We start from the raw sequence: 14,445 nt of genomic DNA on the forward strand, positions 1-14,445 counted from the left end.
GCTCTTGACGTTAGAAGCTCCAGGTGACAGGATTTTGGGGCTGATTTCCAGGTCTGCTGTCAGTATTTCCAGTGAGAGGTGTTTTTTTGGGCCCATTTACAGTTTCACTAGAAATACAGAGAAAGTTGTCCAGTGTTCTCCGTGTTGCTGACACATTTTCTGAGATCTTCTGATCTGATTTTCTGAGTTAGCACTGATGTTAACCTGTTTAAAATAACAGGCTTATTGCCAGCTTTTATACCTTTTGTTTTAAATAATCCCCTTGGGTTTGTTGGCACTGACCACAACATTTAGATCTCTTATCCACTGTGTGCTTTACCTGCACAATGGGCAACAGGAGCAAGACCCAGGGGCTGAACAGAGAGCTTAGATGCTGTATGCTCCCTGTACAAGGTGCAGTAGGCGGATTGAACACACACTCTATCAGACTAATACAAATTAACAGGCACTTTATTATGCCAGGGATAAGAAACTGTCATCAAAGGGTGAGACATGAGATACAGGACTGTTTTCACCATGGTGAGGTTTTTAATGTTAAAAGGATTTTAATAAGGTCTTTAGAGAAAGACTTAATTCCTCTAGTCCTTGAGTTTTGTTCTTTTGACAGACTCTCACCCGCAGTTTTAGCGATTTTACTGAGATACCATTTAACTATGATACCATCTACTCAATTACTTGTTTAATGTCAGATCCGGGTATTGCTGTTAGAATAAGAGGCTGAATCACTACCCACAATCTAGAATGTTCTGTCTCTTTCAGTGCATATGATCCTGCAGATTATGAGCATCTTCCCACCTCCACTGAGATAAAGGAGCTCTTCCAGTATATCACAAGGTAACAGTCAGCCAATAATTAATTTCATCTGGATCCCTGTGTTTCTGTTGGTGCTTTTATATTCCAGCGATAGTTTTGAGAGAATTGTCCTATGGCAGTCCCTCAGTGACAGTCTCCCCCAATTTACATTCCCAACTGCCTCTCATCCCCAACAGGTGCCAGGCAGAAGGAGCTGGTGAATCCAGTGGTTGCTCCTGAGATTCATGCAAAAATGGATATTTCACTTCAGAACAAGCTGGCAGTTTTATATTAACAACTACAGCCAGCAGCAGATGGCTGACTTACTGTGTACCGGAAAAGCATGTACCTAACTCACTATGTACCTGTACAGCATGTACCTAATTCACTATGTAGCTGTACAGCATGTACCTAATTCACTGTGTACCTGTACAACATGTATCAAATCATGGCGTCTCTGTACAACATGTACCTAATTCGATGTGTCCCTGTACAGCATGTTCCTAATTCAGTGTGTCCCGGTACAACATGTACCTAATTCACTGAGTCCCTGTACAGCATGTACCTAATTCACTGAGTCCCTGTACAGCATGTACATAATTCACTGAGTCCCTGTACAGCATGTACCTAATTCACTGAGTCCCTGTACAACATGTACCTAATTCACGGTGTACCTGTACAACATGTACCTAATTTACTGTGTACCTGTACAGCATGTACCTAATTCACTGAGTCCCTGTACAACATGTACCTAATTCACTTGTGTACCTGTACAACATGTACCTAATTTACTGTGTACCTGTACAGCATGTACCTAATTCACTGAGTCCCTGTACAACATGTACCTAATTCACTTGTGTACCTGTACAACATGTACCTAATTTACTGTGTACCTGTACAGCATGTACCTAATTCACTGTGTACCTGTACAACATGTACCTAATTCACGGTGTACCTGTACAACATGTACCTAATTCACTGAGTCCCTGTACAACATGTGCCTAATTCACAGTGTACCTGTACAGCATGTACCTAATTCACTGTGTACCTGTACAGCATGTGCCTAATTCACAGTGTACCTGTACAACATGTACCTAATTCACAGTGTACCTGTACAACATGTACCTAATTCACTGTGTACCTGTACAGCATGTACCTAATTCACTGTGTACCTGTACAGCATGTGCCTAATTCACAGTGTACCTGTACAACATGTACCTAATTCACAGTGTACCTGTACAGCATGTACCTAATTCACTGTGTACCTGTACAACATGTACCTAATTCACTGTGTACCTGTACAACATGTATCAAATCATGGCGTCTCTGTACAACATGTACCTAATTCACTGAGTCCCTGTACAACATGTACCTAATTCGCAGTGTACCTGTACAGCATGTACCTAATTCACTGTGTACCTGTACAGCATGTACCTAATTCACAGTGTACCTGTACAGCATGTACCTAATTCGCAGTGTACCTGTACAGCATGTACCTAATTCACTGAGTCCCTGTACAACATGTACCTAATTCGCAGTGTACCTGTACAGCATGTACCTAATTCACTGTGTACCTGTACAGCATGTACCTAATTCACTGAGTCCCTGTACAACATGTACCTAATTCGCAGTGTACCTGTACAGCATGTACCTAATTCACTGAGTCCCTGTACAGCATGTACCTAATTCACTGTGTACCTGTACAACATGTACCTAATTCACAGTGTACCTGTACAACATGTACCTAATTCAGTGTACCTGTACAACATGTACCTAATTCACTGAGTCCCTGTACAACATGTACCTAATTCACAGTGTACCTGTACAACATGTACCTAATTCACAGTGTACCTGTACAACATGTACCTAATTCACAGTGTACCTGTACAGCATGTGCCTAATTCACTGTGTACCTGTACAGCATGTGCCTAATTTACTGTGTACCTGTACAGCATGTGCCTAATTCACTGTGTACCTGTACAGCATGTACCTAATTCACGGTGTACCTGTACAGCATGTGCCTAACTCACTGTGTACCTGTACAGCATGTGCCTAATTCACTGTGTACCTGTACAGCATGTACCTAATTCACGGTGTACCTGTACAGCATGTGCCTAATTCACTGTGAACCGTACAGCATGTACCTAATTCACGGTGTACCTAATTCACTGTGTACCTGTACAGCATGTACCTAATTCACTGTGTACCTGTACAACATGTACCTAATTCGCTGTGTACCTGTACAACATGTACCTAATTCACTGTGTACCTGAACAACATGTACCTAATTCACTTGTGTACATGTACAGCATGTACCTAATTCACTTGTGTACCTGTACATGTTTCTGACTCATGCTGAGAAGAGGGCAGGTTTTTATCATAGAGAGGGGAAGGTAATCAGCAGGAGAGTCACCTTGAGGAAGTTATGCACCTCTCAGCAGCTCATTACAAGATGTGATTTTACCCCTACACTGAATTGTTTGTCTTCAGTGATGATTCGGATGGGATATAAACGGCTACACAGACTAGATTGGGCCAAAGGGCCTGTGTTTTTGCTGTTTATTTTATTAATTCTATATATTATCTAGCTTCCCCTTAAATGCATCTATTCAACAAGTGCTGACAAGTGGTTGTGTATTTGAGTATGTTTGTCCTTGTGTGTGACAGATACACTCCACAGTCCATCGAGCTGGACCACAAACTGAAGCCGTTCATTCCTGACTTCATTCCTTCAGTGGGTGATATCGATGCCTTTTTGAAGGTACAGAAGTTAAATGTTATATAATTACAATACATAGTTTCCCCTTCTTGATTCTTGCTTTCCGAGCCTTAATTTTACGTTTTAATTTGTCATTCAATCTATTCTAACCCTTTTTTCCTCTTAATGCTCCTGATGAGCTATTGTCTGTTCCATATGTCACAGAAATGCATCAAACCAGGAAGAGCGATTGACAAACTAGTTAACTGATGAACATGCATTCAGAGCCTGGGCCACATAAACAAAAGTAAACATAGAACCATAGATATTTTTGGCACATTAAGGGTTTGAACTGTTTACTGATTTCAGCCCTACTAGCACACCAGAGATTGATAAAAATTGTGTTGTGAACGTTTATCACTATGATTTCCCAGATTGGTTGAGTTATTTCCCATGTGACCTGCAGGTACCTCGTCCTGATGGGAAACCTGACAACCTGGGCCTGATCCCATTGGATGAACCTTGTGCGAAACAATCGGATCCAACTGTACTGTCACTGTGGCTGACAGAGAATTCGAAACAGCACAGTATCACGGTAAAGGGATAGACAGTTAACAGAGGTGACACAGCCTCTGCTGGGAGCTAGTGCTGTAGTAACATTATTGATTAACCAAACCGCCAAAACCAGCTCGCTGCTATCGCTAGGAATTCAGTAGAGTGTAATGGAAATCGGGTGAAATTTCTGTTAAACTGAGAAAAATATCCAGCAGCATAATTCTAGATTCCATCCTTGTAGATTCGTGTCTTGAGAGAGTGTTTTGGACTATAGGGTAATGTCACTGCGGTTACAAGACTAGGAGTCTCAATCTCCCAAAAAGCTGCTGATGTTGGAGGTCAGTTAAAAATTTCAAAACCAAGATTAATAGATTTTTGTTAAACAAGAGTATTAAGGGTTACAGAACCAAGATCGGGTAGCTGGAGTTAAGATACAGATCAGCCATAATCTAACTGAATGGTGGAACAGGCTGGAGGGGCTGAATGGCTGCCTCTTGTTGATATGTTCCTCAGGGTAGTGTCCTAGGCCCAACCATCTTCAGCTGCTTCATCAATGACCTACCTTCCATCATAAGGTCGGAAGTGGGGATGTTTGCTGATGATTGCACAACGTTCAGCTCCATTCGCGACTCCACTGATGCTGAATCAGTCCATTACCAAATGCAGCAAGAGCTGGACAATATCCAGTCTTGGGCTGACAAGTGGCAAGTAACATTCGCGCCGCACAAGTGCCAGACAATGACCATGTCCAACAAGAGAGAATCTAACCATCGCCCCTTGACATTCAATGGCATTACCATTGCTGAATTCCCCCACTATCAACATCCTGGGGGTTACCATTGACAAGAAACTTAACTGGACTAGCCATATAAATACAGTGGCTACAAGAGCAGGTCAGAGGCTGGGAATCCTGCGGCAAGTAACTCACCTCCTGACTCCCAAAAGCCTGTCCACCATCTACAAGGCACAAGTCAGGAGTGTGATGGAATACTCTCCACTTGCCTGGGTGAGTGCAGCTCCCACAACACTCAAGAAGCTTGACACCATCCAGGGTAAAGCAGCCTGCTTGACTGGCACTCAATCCACAAACATTCACTCCCAACACCACTGACACACAGTGGCAGAGCAGTGTGTACCATCTACAAGATGCACTGCAGGAACTCACGAAGCCTTCTTAGACAACACCTTCCAAACCCTGGCTACTACCATCTAGAAGGACAACAGCAGCAGACAGATGGGAACACCGCCACCTGGAAGTTCCCCGCCAAGCCACGCAGCATCTAACTTGGAAATTTATCACTGTTCCTTTACTGTTGCTGGGTCAAATTCCAGGAACTTCCTCCCTAACAGCACTGTGGGTGTACCTACACCACATGGACTGCAGCGGTTCAAGAAGGCAGCTCACCACCACCTTCTCAAGGGCAACTAGGGATGGTTAATAAATGCTGGCCCAGCCAGTAATGCCCACACACCATGAATGAATTTTTTTAAATGTGGGAGTAATTTGAGATGAATTTAGAGCATCATGCAAAAATTGTAAATTTATTGTAATTTTTCCTTTAATGATGGAGTAATTAAAATCAGGGGTGCACAAGGGGCCAGAATTGGAGCAGTGCCAATATCTCAGAATATCGTAAGGTTGGAAGTGGTGCAAAGACAGAGAGGCAAGGCCATGGAGGGATTTGAAAACAAGGTTGGGAATTTTGAATTTGAGTTACAATTCAGTGACTTGGAGAGGAGGGAAGGAAAATGGAGGTCTGTAATTGTGTCTGTGTCTAGGTCCAAGGAGTTATTCCTCTTAAGTGGCTTTAAATTGCCTTTATGGTCAAATTACCATTCCTTTCTTTCACAACAGCAATTGAAGGTGAAAAGTCTGGAGAATGCAGAGAAGAATCCAAAAGCTCTTGATAACTGGATGGACAGCATCAGCGAACTACACCACTCCAAACCACCTGCCAATGTCCACTATATCAAGTGAGTGATGTCTGTCCCCCTCCCCACCCTTCCTGCAACTCCTGTTAGGTTCATTGTAGCGAATATTCAGGATCCAAACAGCAGCCTAACACAGTGCTGTTTACCCCTCAGTTGTGGTGACAGTGGATACTCTGTCAGACTCTGCACTACGGATGTGGTGTCTAAACCCATTGCTTTGTGCTGCTTGTCATCTTTGAAAGTTTACAGGATATCCTTTGGTGGCGTGATGCATTTATCCAGCTAGTAACTGAGCTGCACTGACCTGAAAGATCCCCAACTGGATTTTCCCTAACCCACACTCAGCATTAAGTTTGTTGATTTCAGCAGTAAGCTTCTATAGCTGTTTTCAAAACTCTCAGTTAGGGATGGGAAAATGAGCCTGGGATCCTGCTCCTGATCACTGTCCAGTGACCACTCCTGGAAAGTACATGGCACTGAGTAGAGGAATTAATTGAATAACCCATTGATATTCACTGGCTCAGCTTGAATACAAAGCATTGTGATGGCTTCAGGTGGTGAACAGTAACTATGGAACAATGCCCCAACAAGGCTCGGTACCTTGACGAGAAGAGGTCATAAGCCCAGTTGTCAGCTGATGTAAATTGATGTTATTCCTTCCTCATAGGCCAATGCCTGATATCGAAGCTCTCATGCAAGAGTGGCCACCAGAGTTTGAGGAGCTGCTGGGAAAGGTGAGTGAATCTGATCAGGGCTGTAAACATGTGCCTTTTATTAGCATCGCAAATGTGAATTATTTCCCTCAGCGGCTAAATAAAACAACTTCCTTTCAACCTAGGTGAGCCTGCCCACAGCAGAAGCTAACTGCGACCTGACACAATACATTGACATGATCTGTGGTAAGCACAATGTTAGCATTAAACAGTTGGCAGGAGGGAAGTTAATAACATATCATGGAACTTCAGACAACCTGTCCAGATACAGAATGGCTGCCACAATGTGTGTCAGAACTCTGTTTTATCTGTTACGACCACAGGCAATATTATTCGCTGAGCAATAAGCCGAATCCCAGAGGGAAACTTGTCTTACTGATCATAACTTTTTTTTTTGTATTTTGAAAAAAAGGGGAAACTACTAATCCCTAGAATCCCAGTAACACTTTTAGGATTTTAAAATAGAAGATTTATTAACAAGAAAAAAAAAACTTAAGCACACAAGATTAAAATTACATAGTTAAACAGTCTTACAAAACATTCCCCAAAAAACCCCACGTGGTCAGAACACACAAGTAAACTACTTGGCAACAGCTCCCTTATAGATTTTAACCATAAAAATCCAGTAATATTACCCAGGCAAAAACTGCTGTAATTTTAGTAAAGAATACCACACGACTTCTCACTCTCTTCCAATCTGCTGCAGAACCGAAGGAAGTTAAGAAACTGACTGCTTTCTGAAAACAAAGACTTTTCTGGCTTGTAACTGGAGGGCTGCTTCTAATTCACAACGTTTCTCAGCGCAGAGCTGGTCTCAGGACATCACCTCCACATAGCCACCTCAACTCAACATCTTTCCTTAAACATCCTTTTCCTCTTTGATCTTAGACTCCATTGTTCTAAGAACCTCTTAGACTCAATTTTTCCAAAATATAAAAATCTTTCATGTTTTCCTATTGCCTCCACTTCCAGGTCAAATAAAATTTAACAACCTTCCCTTGTTTACTTATGACACCTTTAAGTTGTAGAAGTCCCTTAAACTCCCTTTGAAACTTAACAGCTGGAAAGTCAAGTCCCGACCTCTCACTTAATGCAAATTTAAAAACCCAACCTATTTACTCGTACATTCAATTTCACCATGGCCTTTCATTACAAATCTCTCTGCTCCCACACACAAACTGTCTTTGCTAACTTTCTCCCAGTGTAATTACATGCACACACACAATCACAGCCTTCTTTACAGAATACCACCATATTCCCAAAAATATTTTTTTTAAAAACATCTATCTTCACACATCATCTCTCAGACCTGGGTGATAATCCAGATGGGGAGATGAGGTGCTGTGTTGTGTGTCAGATCTTTCATTTATTGGACTCTGGCTCTTTGAGTTCAGCCATCTGCTCAGCCATAACAATGGTCAGGCTTTTGCAATTGGCCTCAGCAGCTCAAGGCTAAGGAGAGGAACAAATCAATAGGTTACTTGCTGCTGATCTCAGTCTACTTGCCTCCAGTGGAAAGTGTGGATGTGTAGACATCATTCAGGCTTAGGTGCGGCAGTGCTGCTTCCTTCATGGCTGGATAGCCTGCTGCACATTACCTGTGAATAATTATTGGTTTGGGGAGGCACTGAGGACTGACAGCTCTGATGGAATTGACCCTCAGCAAGATTCAATACCTACAGGGGAGGAGAGGAAAACGTTTTTACTTTGTTCCAACCATCACCATGTAGAGATCAGGAATCTTCTGTGTGAGCTTGTAGAAAAGAACAAGCATCTTGTACACCAGCCCATACCCACACCCTTACCCTGTACACCAGCCCATACCCACACCCTTACCCTGTACACCAGCCCATACCCACACCCTTACCCTGTACACCAGCCCATACCCACACCCTTACCCTGTACACCAGCCCATACCCACACCCTTACCCTGTACACCAGCCCATACCCACACCCTTACCCTGTACACCAGCCCATACCCACACCCTTACCCTGTACACCAGCCCATACCCACACCCTTACCCTGTACACCAGCCCATACCCACACCCTTACCTTGTACTGAGCCCAAACCCACACCTTTACCCTGTACATCAGCCCATACCCACACCCTTACCCTGTACACCAGCCCACTGCACTGTCTGCTGTACTGAGCCCATACCCACACCCTTACCCTGTACACCAGCCCACTGCACTGTCTGCTGTACTGAGCCCATACCCACACCCTTACCCTGTACACCAGCCCACTGCACTGTCTGCTGTACTGAGCCCATACCCACACCCTTACCCTGTACACCAGCCCACTGCACTTTCTGCTGTACTGAGCCCATACTCACACCCTTACCCTGTACACCAGCCCACTGTACTGTCTGCTGTACTGAGCCATACCCACACCCTTACCCTGTACACCAGCCCACTGCACTGTCTGCTGTACTGAGCCCATACCCACACCCTTACCCTGTACACCAGCCCACTGCACTGTCTGCTGTACTGAGCCCATACTCACACCCTTACCCTGTACACCAGCCCACTGTACTGTCTGCTGTACTGAGCCATACCCACACCCTTACCCTGTACACCAGCCCACTGCACTGTCTGCTGTACTGAGCCCATACCCACGCCCTTACCCTGTACACCAGCCCACTGCACTGTCTGCTGTACTGAGCCCTTACCCTGTACACCAGCCCACTGCACTGTCTGCTGTACTGAGCCCATACCCACACCCTTACCCTGTACACCAGCCCACTGCACTGTCTGCTGTACTGAGCCCATACCCACACCCTTACCCTGTACACCAGCCCACTGCACTGTCTGCTGCACTGAGCCCATACCCACACCCTTACCCTGTACACCAGCCCACTGCACTGTCTGCTGTACTGAGCCCATACCCACACCTTTACCCTGTACACCAGCCCACTGCACTTTCTGCTGTACTGAGCCCATACTCACACCCTTACCCTGTACACCAGCCCACTGTACTGTCTGCTGTACTGAGCCATACCCACACCCTTACCCTGTACACCAGCCCACTGCACTGTCTGCTGTACTGAGCCCATACCCACACCCTTACCCTGTACACCAGCCCACTGCACTGTCTGCTGTACTGAGCCCATACTCACACCCTTACCCTGTACACCAGCCCACTGTACTGTCTGCTGTACTGAGCCATACCCACACCCTTACCCTGTACACCAGCCCACTGCACTGTCTGCTGTACTGAGCCCATACCCACGCCCTTACCCTGTACACCAGCCCACTGCACTGTCTGCTGTACTGAGCCCTTACCCTGTACACCAGCCCACTGCACTGTCTGCTGTACTGAGCCCATACCCACACCCTTACCCTGTACACCAGCCCACTGCACTGTCTGCTGTACTGAGCCCTTACCCTGTACACCAGCCCACTGCACTGTCTGCTGTACTGAGCCCGTACCCACACCCTTGCCCTGTACACCAGCCCACTGCACTGTCTGCTGTACTGAGCCCATACCCACACCCTTACCCTGTACACCAGCCCACTGCACTGTCTGCTGCACTGAGCCCATACCCACACCCTTACCCTGTACACCAGCCCACTGCACTGTCTGCTGTACTGAGCCCATACCCACACCCTTACCCTGTACATCAGCCCACTGCACTGTCTGCTGTACTGAGCCCATACCGACACCCTTACCCTGTACACCAGCCCACTGCACTGAGCCCATACCCACACCCTTACCCTGTACACCAGCCCACTGCACTGCCTGCTGTACTGATCCCATACCCACACCCTTACCCTGTACACCAGCCCACTGCACTGAGCCCATACTCACACCCTTACCCTGTACACCAGCCCACTGCACTGAGCCCATACCCACACCCTTACCCTGTACACCAGCCCACTGTACTGTCTGCTGTACTGAGCCCATACCCACACCCTTACCCTGTTCAACAGCCCACTGCACTGTCTGCTGTACTGAGCCCATACCCACACCCTTACCCTGTACACCAGCCCACTGCACTGTCTGCTGTACTGAGCCCATACCCACACCCTTACCCTGTACATCAGCCCACTGCACTGTCTGCTGTACTGAGCCCATACCCACACCCTTACCCTGTACATCAGCCCACTGCACTGTCTGCTGTACTGAGCCCATACCCACACCCTTACCCTGTACACCAGCCCACTGCACTGTCTGCTGTACTGAGCCCATACCCACACCCTTACCCTGTACACCAGCCCACTGCACTGTCTGCTGTACTGAGCCCATACCCACACCCTTACCCTGTACACCAGCCCACTGCACTGTCTGCTGTACTGAGCCCATACCCACACCCTTACCCTGTACACCAGCCCACTGCACTGTCTGCTGTACTGAGCCCATACCCACACCCTTACCCTGTACATCAGCCCACTGCACTGTCTGCTGTACTGAGCCCATACCCACACCCTTACCCTGTACACCAGCCCACTGCACTGTCTGCTGTACTGAGCCCATACCCACACCCTTACCCTGTACACCAGCCCACTGCACTGTCTGCTGTACTGAGCCCATACCCACACCCTTACCCTGTACACCAGCCCACTGCACTGTCTGCTGTACTGAGCCCATACTCACACCCTTACCCTGTACACCAGCCCACTGCACTGTCTGCTGTACTGAGCCCATACCCACACCCTTACCCTGTACATCAGCCCACTGCACTGTCTGCTGTACTGAGCCCATACCCACACCCTTACCCTGTACATCAGCCCACTGCACTGTCTGCTGTACTGAGCCCATACCCACACCCTTACCCTGTACACCAGCCCACTGCACTGTCTGCTGTACTGAGCCCATACCCACACCCTTACCCTGTACACCAGCCCACTGCACTGTCTGCTGTACTGAGCCCATACTCACACCCTTACCCTGTACACCAGCCCACAGCACTGTCTGCTGTACTGAGCCCTTACCCACACCCTTACCCTGTACACCAGCCCACTGCACTGTCTGCTGTACTGAGCCCATACCCACACCCTTACCCTGTACATCAGCCCACTGCACTGTCTGCTGTACTGAGCCCATACCCACACCCTTACCCTGTACACCAGCCCACTGCACTGTCTGCTGTACTGAGCCCATACCCACACCCTTACCCTGCACACCAGCCCACTGCACTGTCTGCTGTACTGAGCCCATACTCACACCCTTACCCTGTACACCAGCCCACTGCACTGTCTGCTGTACTGAGCCCATACTCACACCCTTACCCTGTACACCAGCCAATCAACAGCAGGTGTAGCCATGACAGCTAATCCAGAAGTGAAAGCAAAATACAGTAGATGCTGGAAATCTGAAAGAAATACCCAGCTGGTCTGAAAGCGCTGTGGAGAGAGAGAGAGAGAGATAGTGTTAATGATTAACATTAACTGTTTCTCTCTCCACAGATGCCCCCAGACCAGCTGAGGACTTCCAGCACTTGCTGTTTTTTAATCTGCCAATCGGCAGAGATTCTTCATGAGTTCAGTAGTTAAGGCTCTGTGGAAATATCCCATTTAATTGGCTGAAGCCCAGGCTGTTAACACTAAGACTTTGTTGTTTTATAAATACTTCTTTTCTCTGCCTCCACAGCAATCCTGGATATTCCTGTGTACAAGGACCGCATCCAATCCCTGCATGTGCTTTTCACCCTCTACTCTGAGTTCAAAAATTCACAGGTAAGAGTCACTAGGATAAGTCTGAAAATACTAGGCCTCACTGTCTTAATTTATCCTCAAAGCCAGAATCACCCAACAGGCTCTAATCATGTCTGGCAGACTCTTCTACAAAGAAGGCAGTTTTGTAAATGGTCGCACTATTCTTCCTGGTTCTTTCTCTCTCCAACAATAGTTCCCATCATATCTGGGGAACACTTGTGCTGAGTGAAGATACCAGCTGTGGCTCTGGGTGTCACTCTTGCCTCAGAAAATTTTGGGTTCAGGTCCCACTGAGGTAGTGCTGCACTGTTGGAGGGGCAGTACTGAGGGAGTGCTGCACTGCTTCTTTCAAATGAGATGTTAAACAAAAGCCTCATCTGTCCACTTAGGTGGATGTAAGAGGTCGTAAGGCCACTATTTTGAAGAAGAGCAAGGGAGTTCTCCTCGCTGTCCTGGGTAATATTTGTACCCTAGTCGACAACACTAAAACAAATTATCTGATCATTATTTCATTGCTGTTTGTGGGATCTTGCTGTGCACAAATTGCCACACCTCGTGGATCACAATGCACGTCCAAAGTACTTATATGGCTGAATTGGTCCTTAAGTCCTCGGTGGGTAAATTGCAATACATATACAGTGATTGGTCACCAGTGAAACTCTCACCTTCTGAACTGCATTCTCATTTATTGTGGAAATAAGCACAGCTCTTTGGTTCAACAGGTTTGCAGTCATCTGTCTCACTTGTTCAGATCCTGAATCTCACTTCCTAACACTGCCCTAACACTCTCTGCTCAACTGCCCTCGTTTCAAACCTAATAAGAATCTGAAGTAGGACATTCGGCTTGTCGAGCCTGTTCCACCATTCAGTAAGATCATGACTGATCTGATTGTAACCTCAACTTCACAAGTGTCTCTCAATTTGAGTAACACGCACCCACTTTAGATTAAAGATGTATCTTTTTCTGACATGTGCTTCACCTCTGAAGAGGTGTCTGCCTGACATTATAAGCGCTTGTAGTCTCCATCCAATAGCTCTCATCTTCTGTTTGCAGCATTTCAAAGCTCTGGCAGAAGGGAACAAGGTGAACAGCTGTGAGGAGCCTCCATCCCACAATGCAGAAGTGGACACAGTAACATTCGACTGAATAACAGCTCTGAGCAAATAAATCTCTCTGATGGAAAATTCTGAAAACATAGCTTCTGTTGTTTTATTTTTCTATTTATTGTATAATTTTTCCTAATAAATGCTATTCTGAACAATGTTTTCCTCATTAATATAGAGCATCTAGTACAACTGGACGAATGAGTTACAAGGGCCTTTGGGAAAAATAGACACACTGTTGGGTGTATCATCAGATTTTGTGTGCTCATCCATCACATATTCCAAGGTGTGTAATTTTTATATTTGTCTTGCAAACATAGAAAAAGTGAGAGGTAAAGATTCACTGTTCCATCGATCCTGTGCTGTTGCTGTTAAGTCCAATCCATTCTCTGCACACATTCAGTCAAAGTCCATTTCGGGAAAAAAAAATTTGTGGGAAATTTTTCTCCAACCTTTGTAGGTGATCAAACCAATTTCAGGAGGTGGCAGTGACTTGGAGACAAACCACCTCAAGAGACCCAGCTACCTTCTATCAGTTGCTATTCTCGAGAACACGTATAGCTTCCTTCTGAGCACTCACAATGGATCCTCACTCATTGCATATTCCAGTAACTCATTACAGAGCTGGACTGAACAGGAGTAGCTGCTAGCATCTAAACCTAGTTCTATGCTTATGTAACTCATACTCATGACCCTGGGTCCTCCCTGTCTTATCAAGCTCAAATTAGATCAAGACTTTTCCTTTTGTTATTTTAAAAACCTCAATCAAATCTCCTTAAAGCCTATGCTTTTTGAAAGTGAAAAGCCTCCAGCACTGTCAGCATGTCTAGATAACTGAACACCTTTAAACTAGAACAAAAACAGAGCGGCCTGCCTCTGAAGTGTTTACCAAGGCCTCCATATCCCTCACCATGTGAAGGGTCCAAAACTGGATACAGTATTCCAGATCAGGCCTGACTAAGGTTTCATACAAAGAAAGGCTAGTAAGTCTTGAG

General features: G+C 45.9%; 1 protein-coding gene across 2 annotated transcripts in view; it reads left to right on the forward strand.

Annotated features, from left to right (window-relative positions):
- ift46 (intraflagellar transport 46 homolog (Chlamydomonas)) overlaps positions 1–13,608 on the forward strand; it is a 30,624-nt gene extending 17,016 nt beyond the window's left edge. For both annotated transcript variants that reach the window (XM_078533306.1, XM_078533316.1), the window contains exons 5-12: positions 760–834; positions 3,460–3,553; positions 3,957–4,085; positions 5,901–6,019; positions 6,645–6,711; positions 6,816–6,876; positions 12,282–12,367; positions 13,401–13,608. In XM_078533306.1, coding sequence (XP_078389432.1) covers positions 760–834; positions 3,460–3,553; positions 3,957–4,085; positions 5,901–6,019; positions 6,645–6,711; positions 6,816–6,876; positions 12,282–12,367; positions 13,401–13,493 — 724 coding nt within the window. In that variant the 3' untranslated portion in view covers positions 13,494–13,608. The remainder of the gene's footprint in view (positions 1–759; positions 835–3,459; positions 3,554–3,956; positions 4,086–5,900; positions 6,020–6,644; positions 6,712–6,815; positions 6,877–12,281; positions 12,368–13,400) is intronic.
- The last annotated feature ends 837 nt before the right edge of the window (positions 13,609–14,445 follow it).

The sequence above is a fragment of the Cetorhinus maximus genome, chromosome 2 (assembly GCF_964194155.1).
Source record: "Cetorhinus maximus chromosome 2, sCetMax3.hap1.1, whole genome shotgun sequence".
In the NCBI taxonomy this organism is placed as follows: domain Eukaryota; kingdom Metazoa; phylum Chordata; class Chondrichthyes; order Lamniformes; family Cetorhinidae; genus Cetorhinus; species Cetorhinus maximus.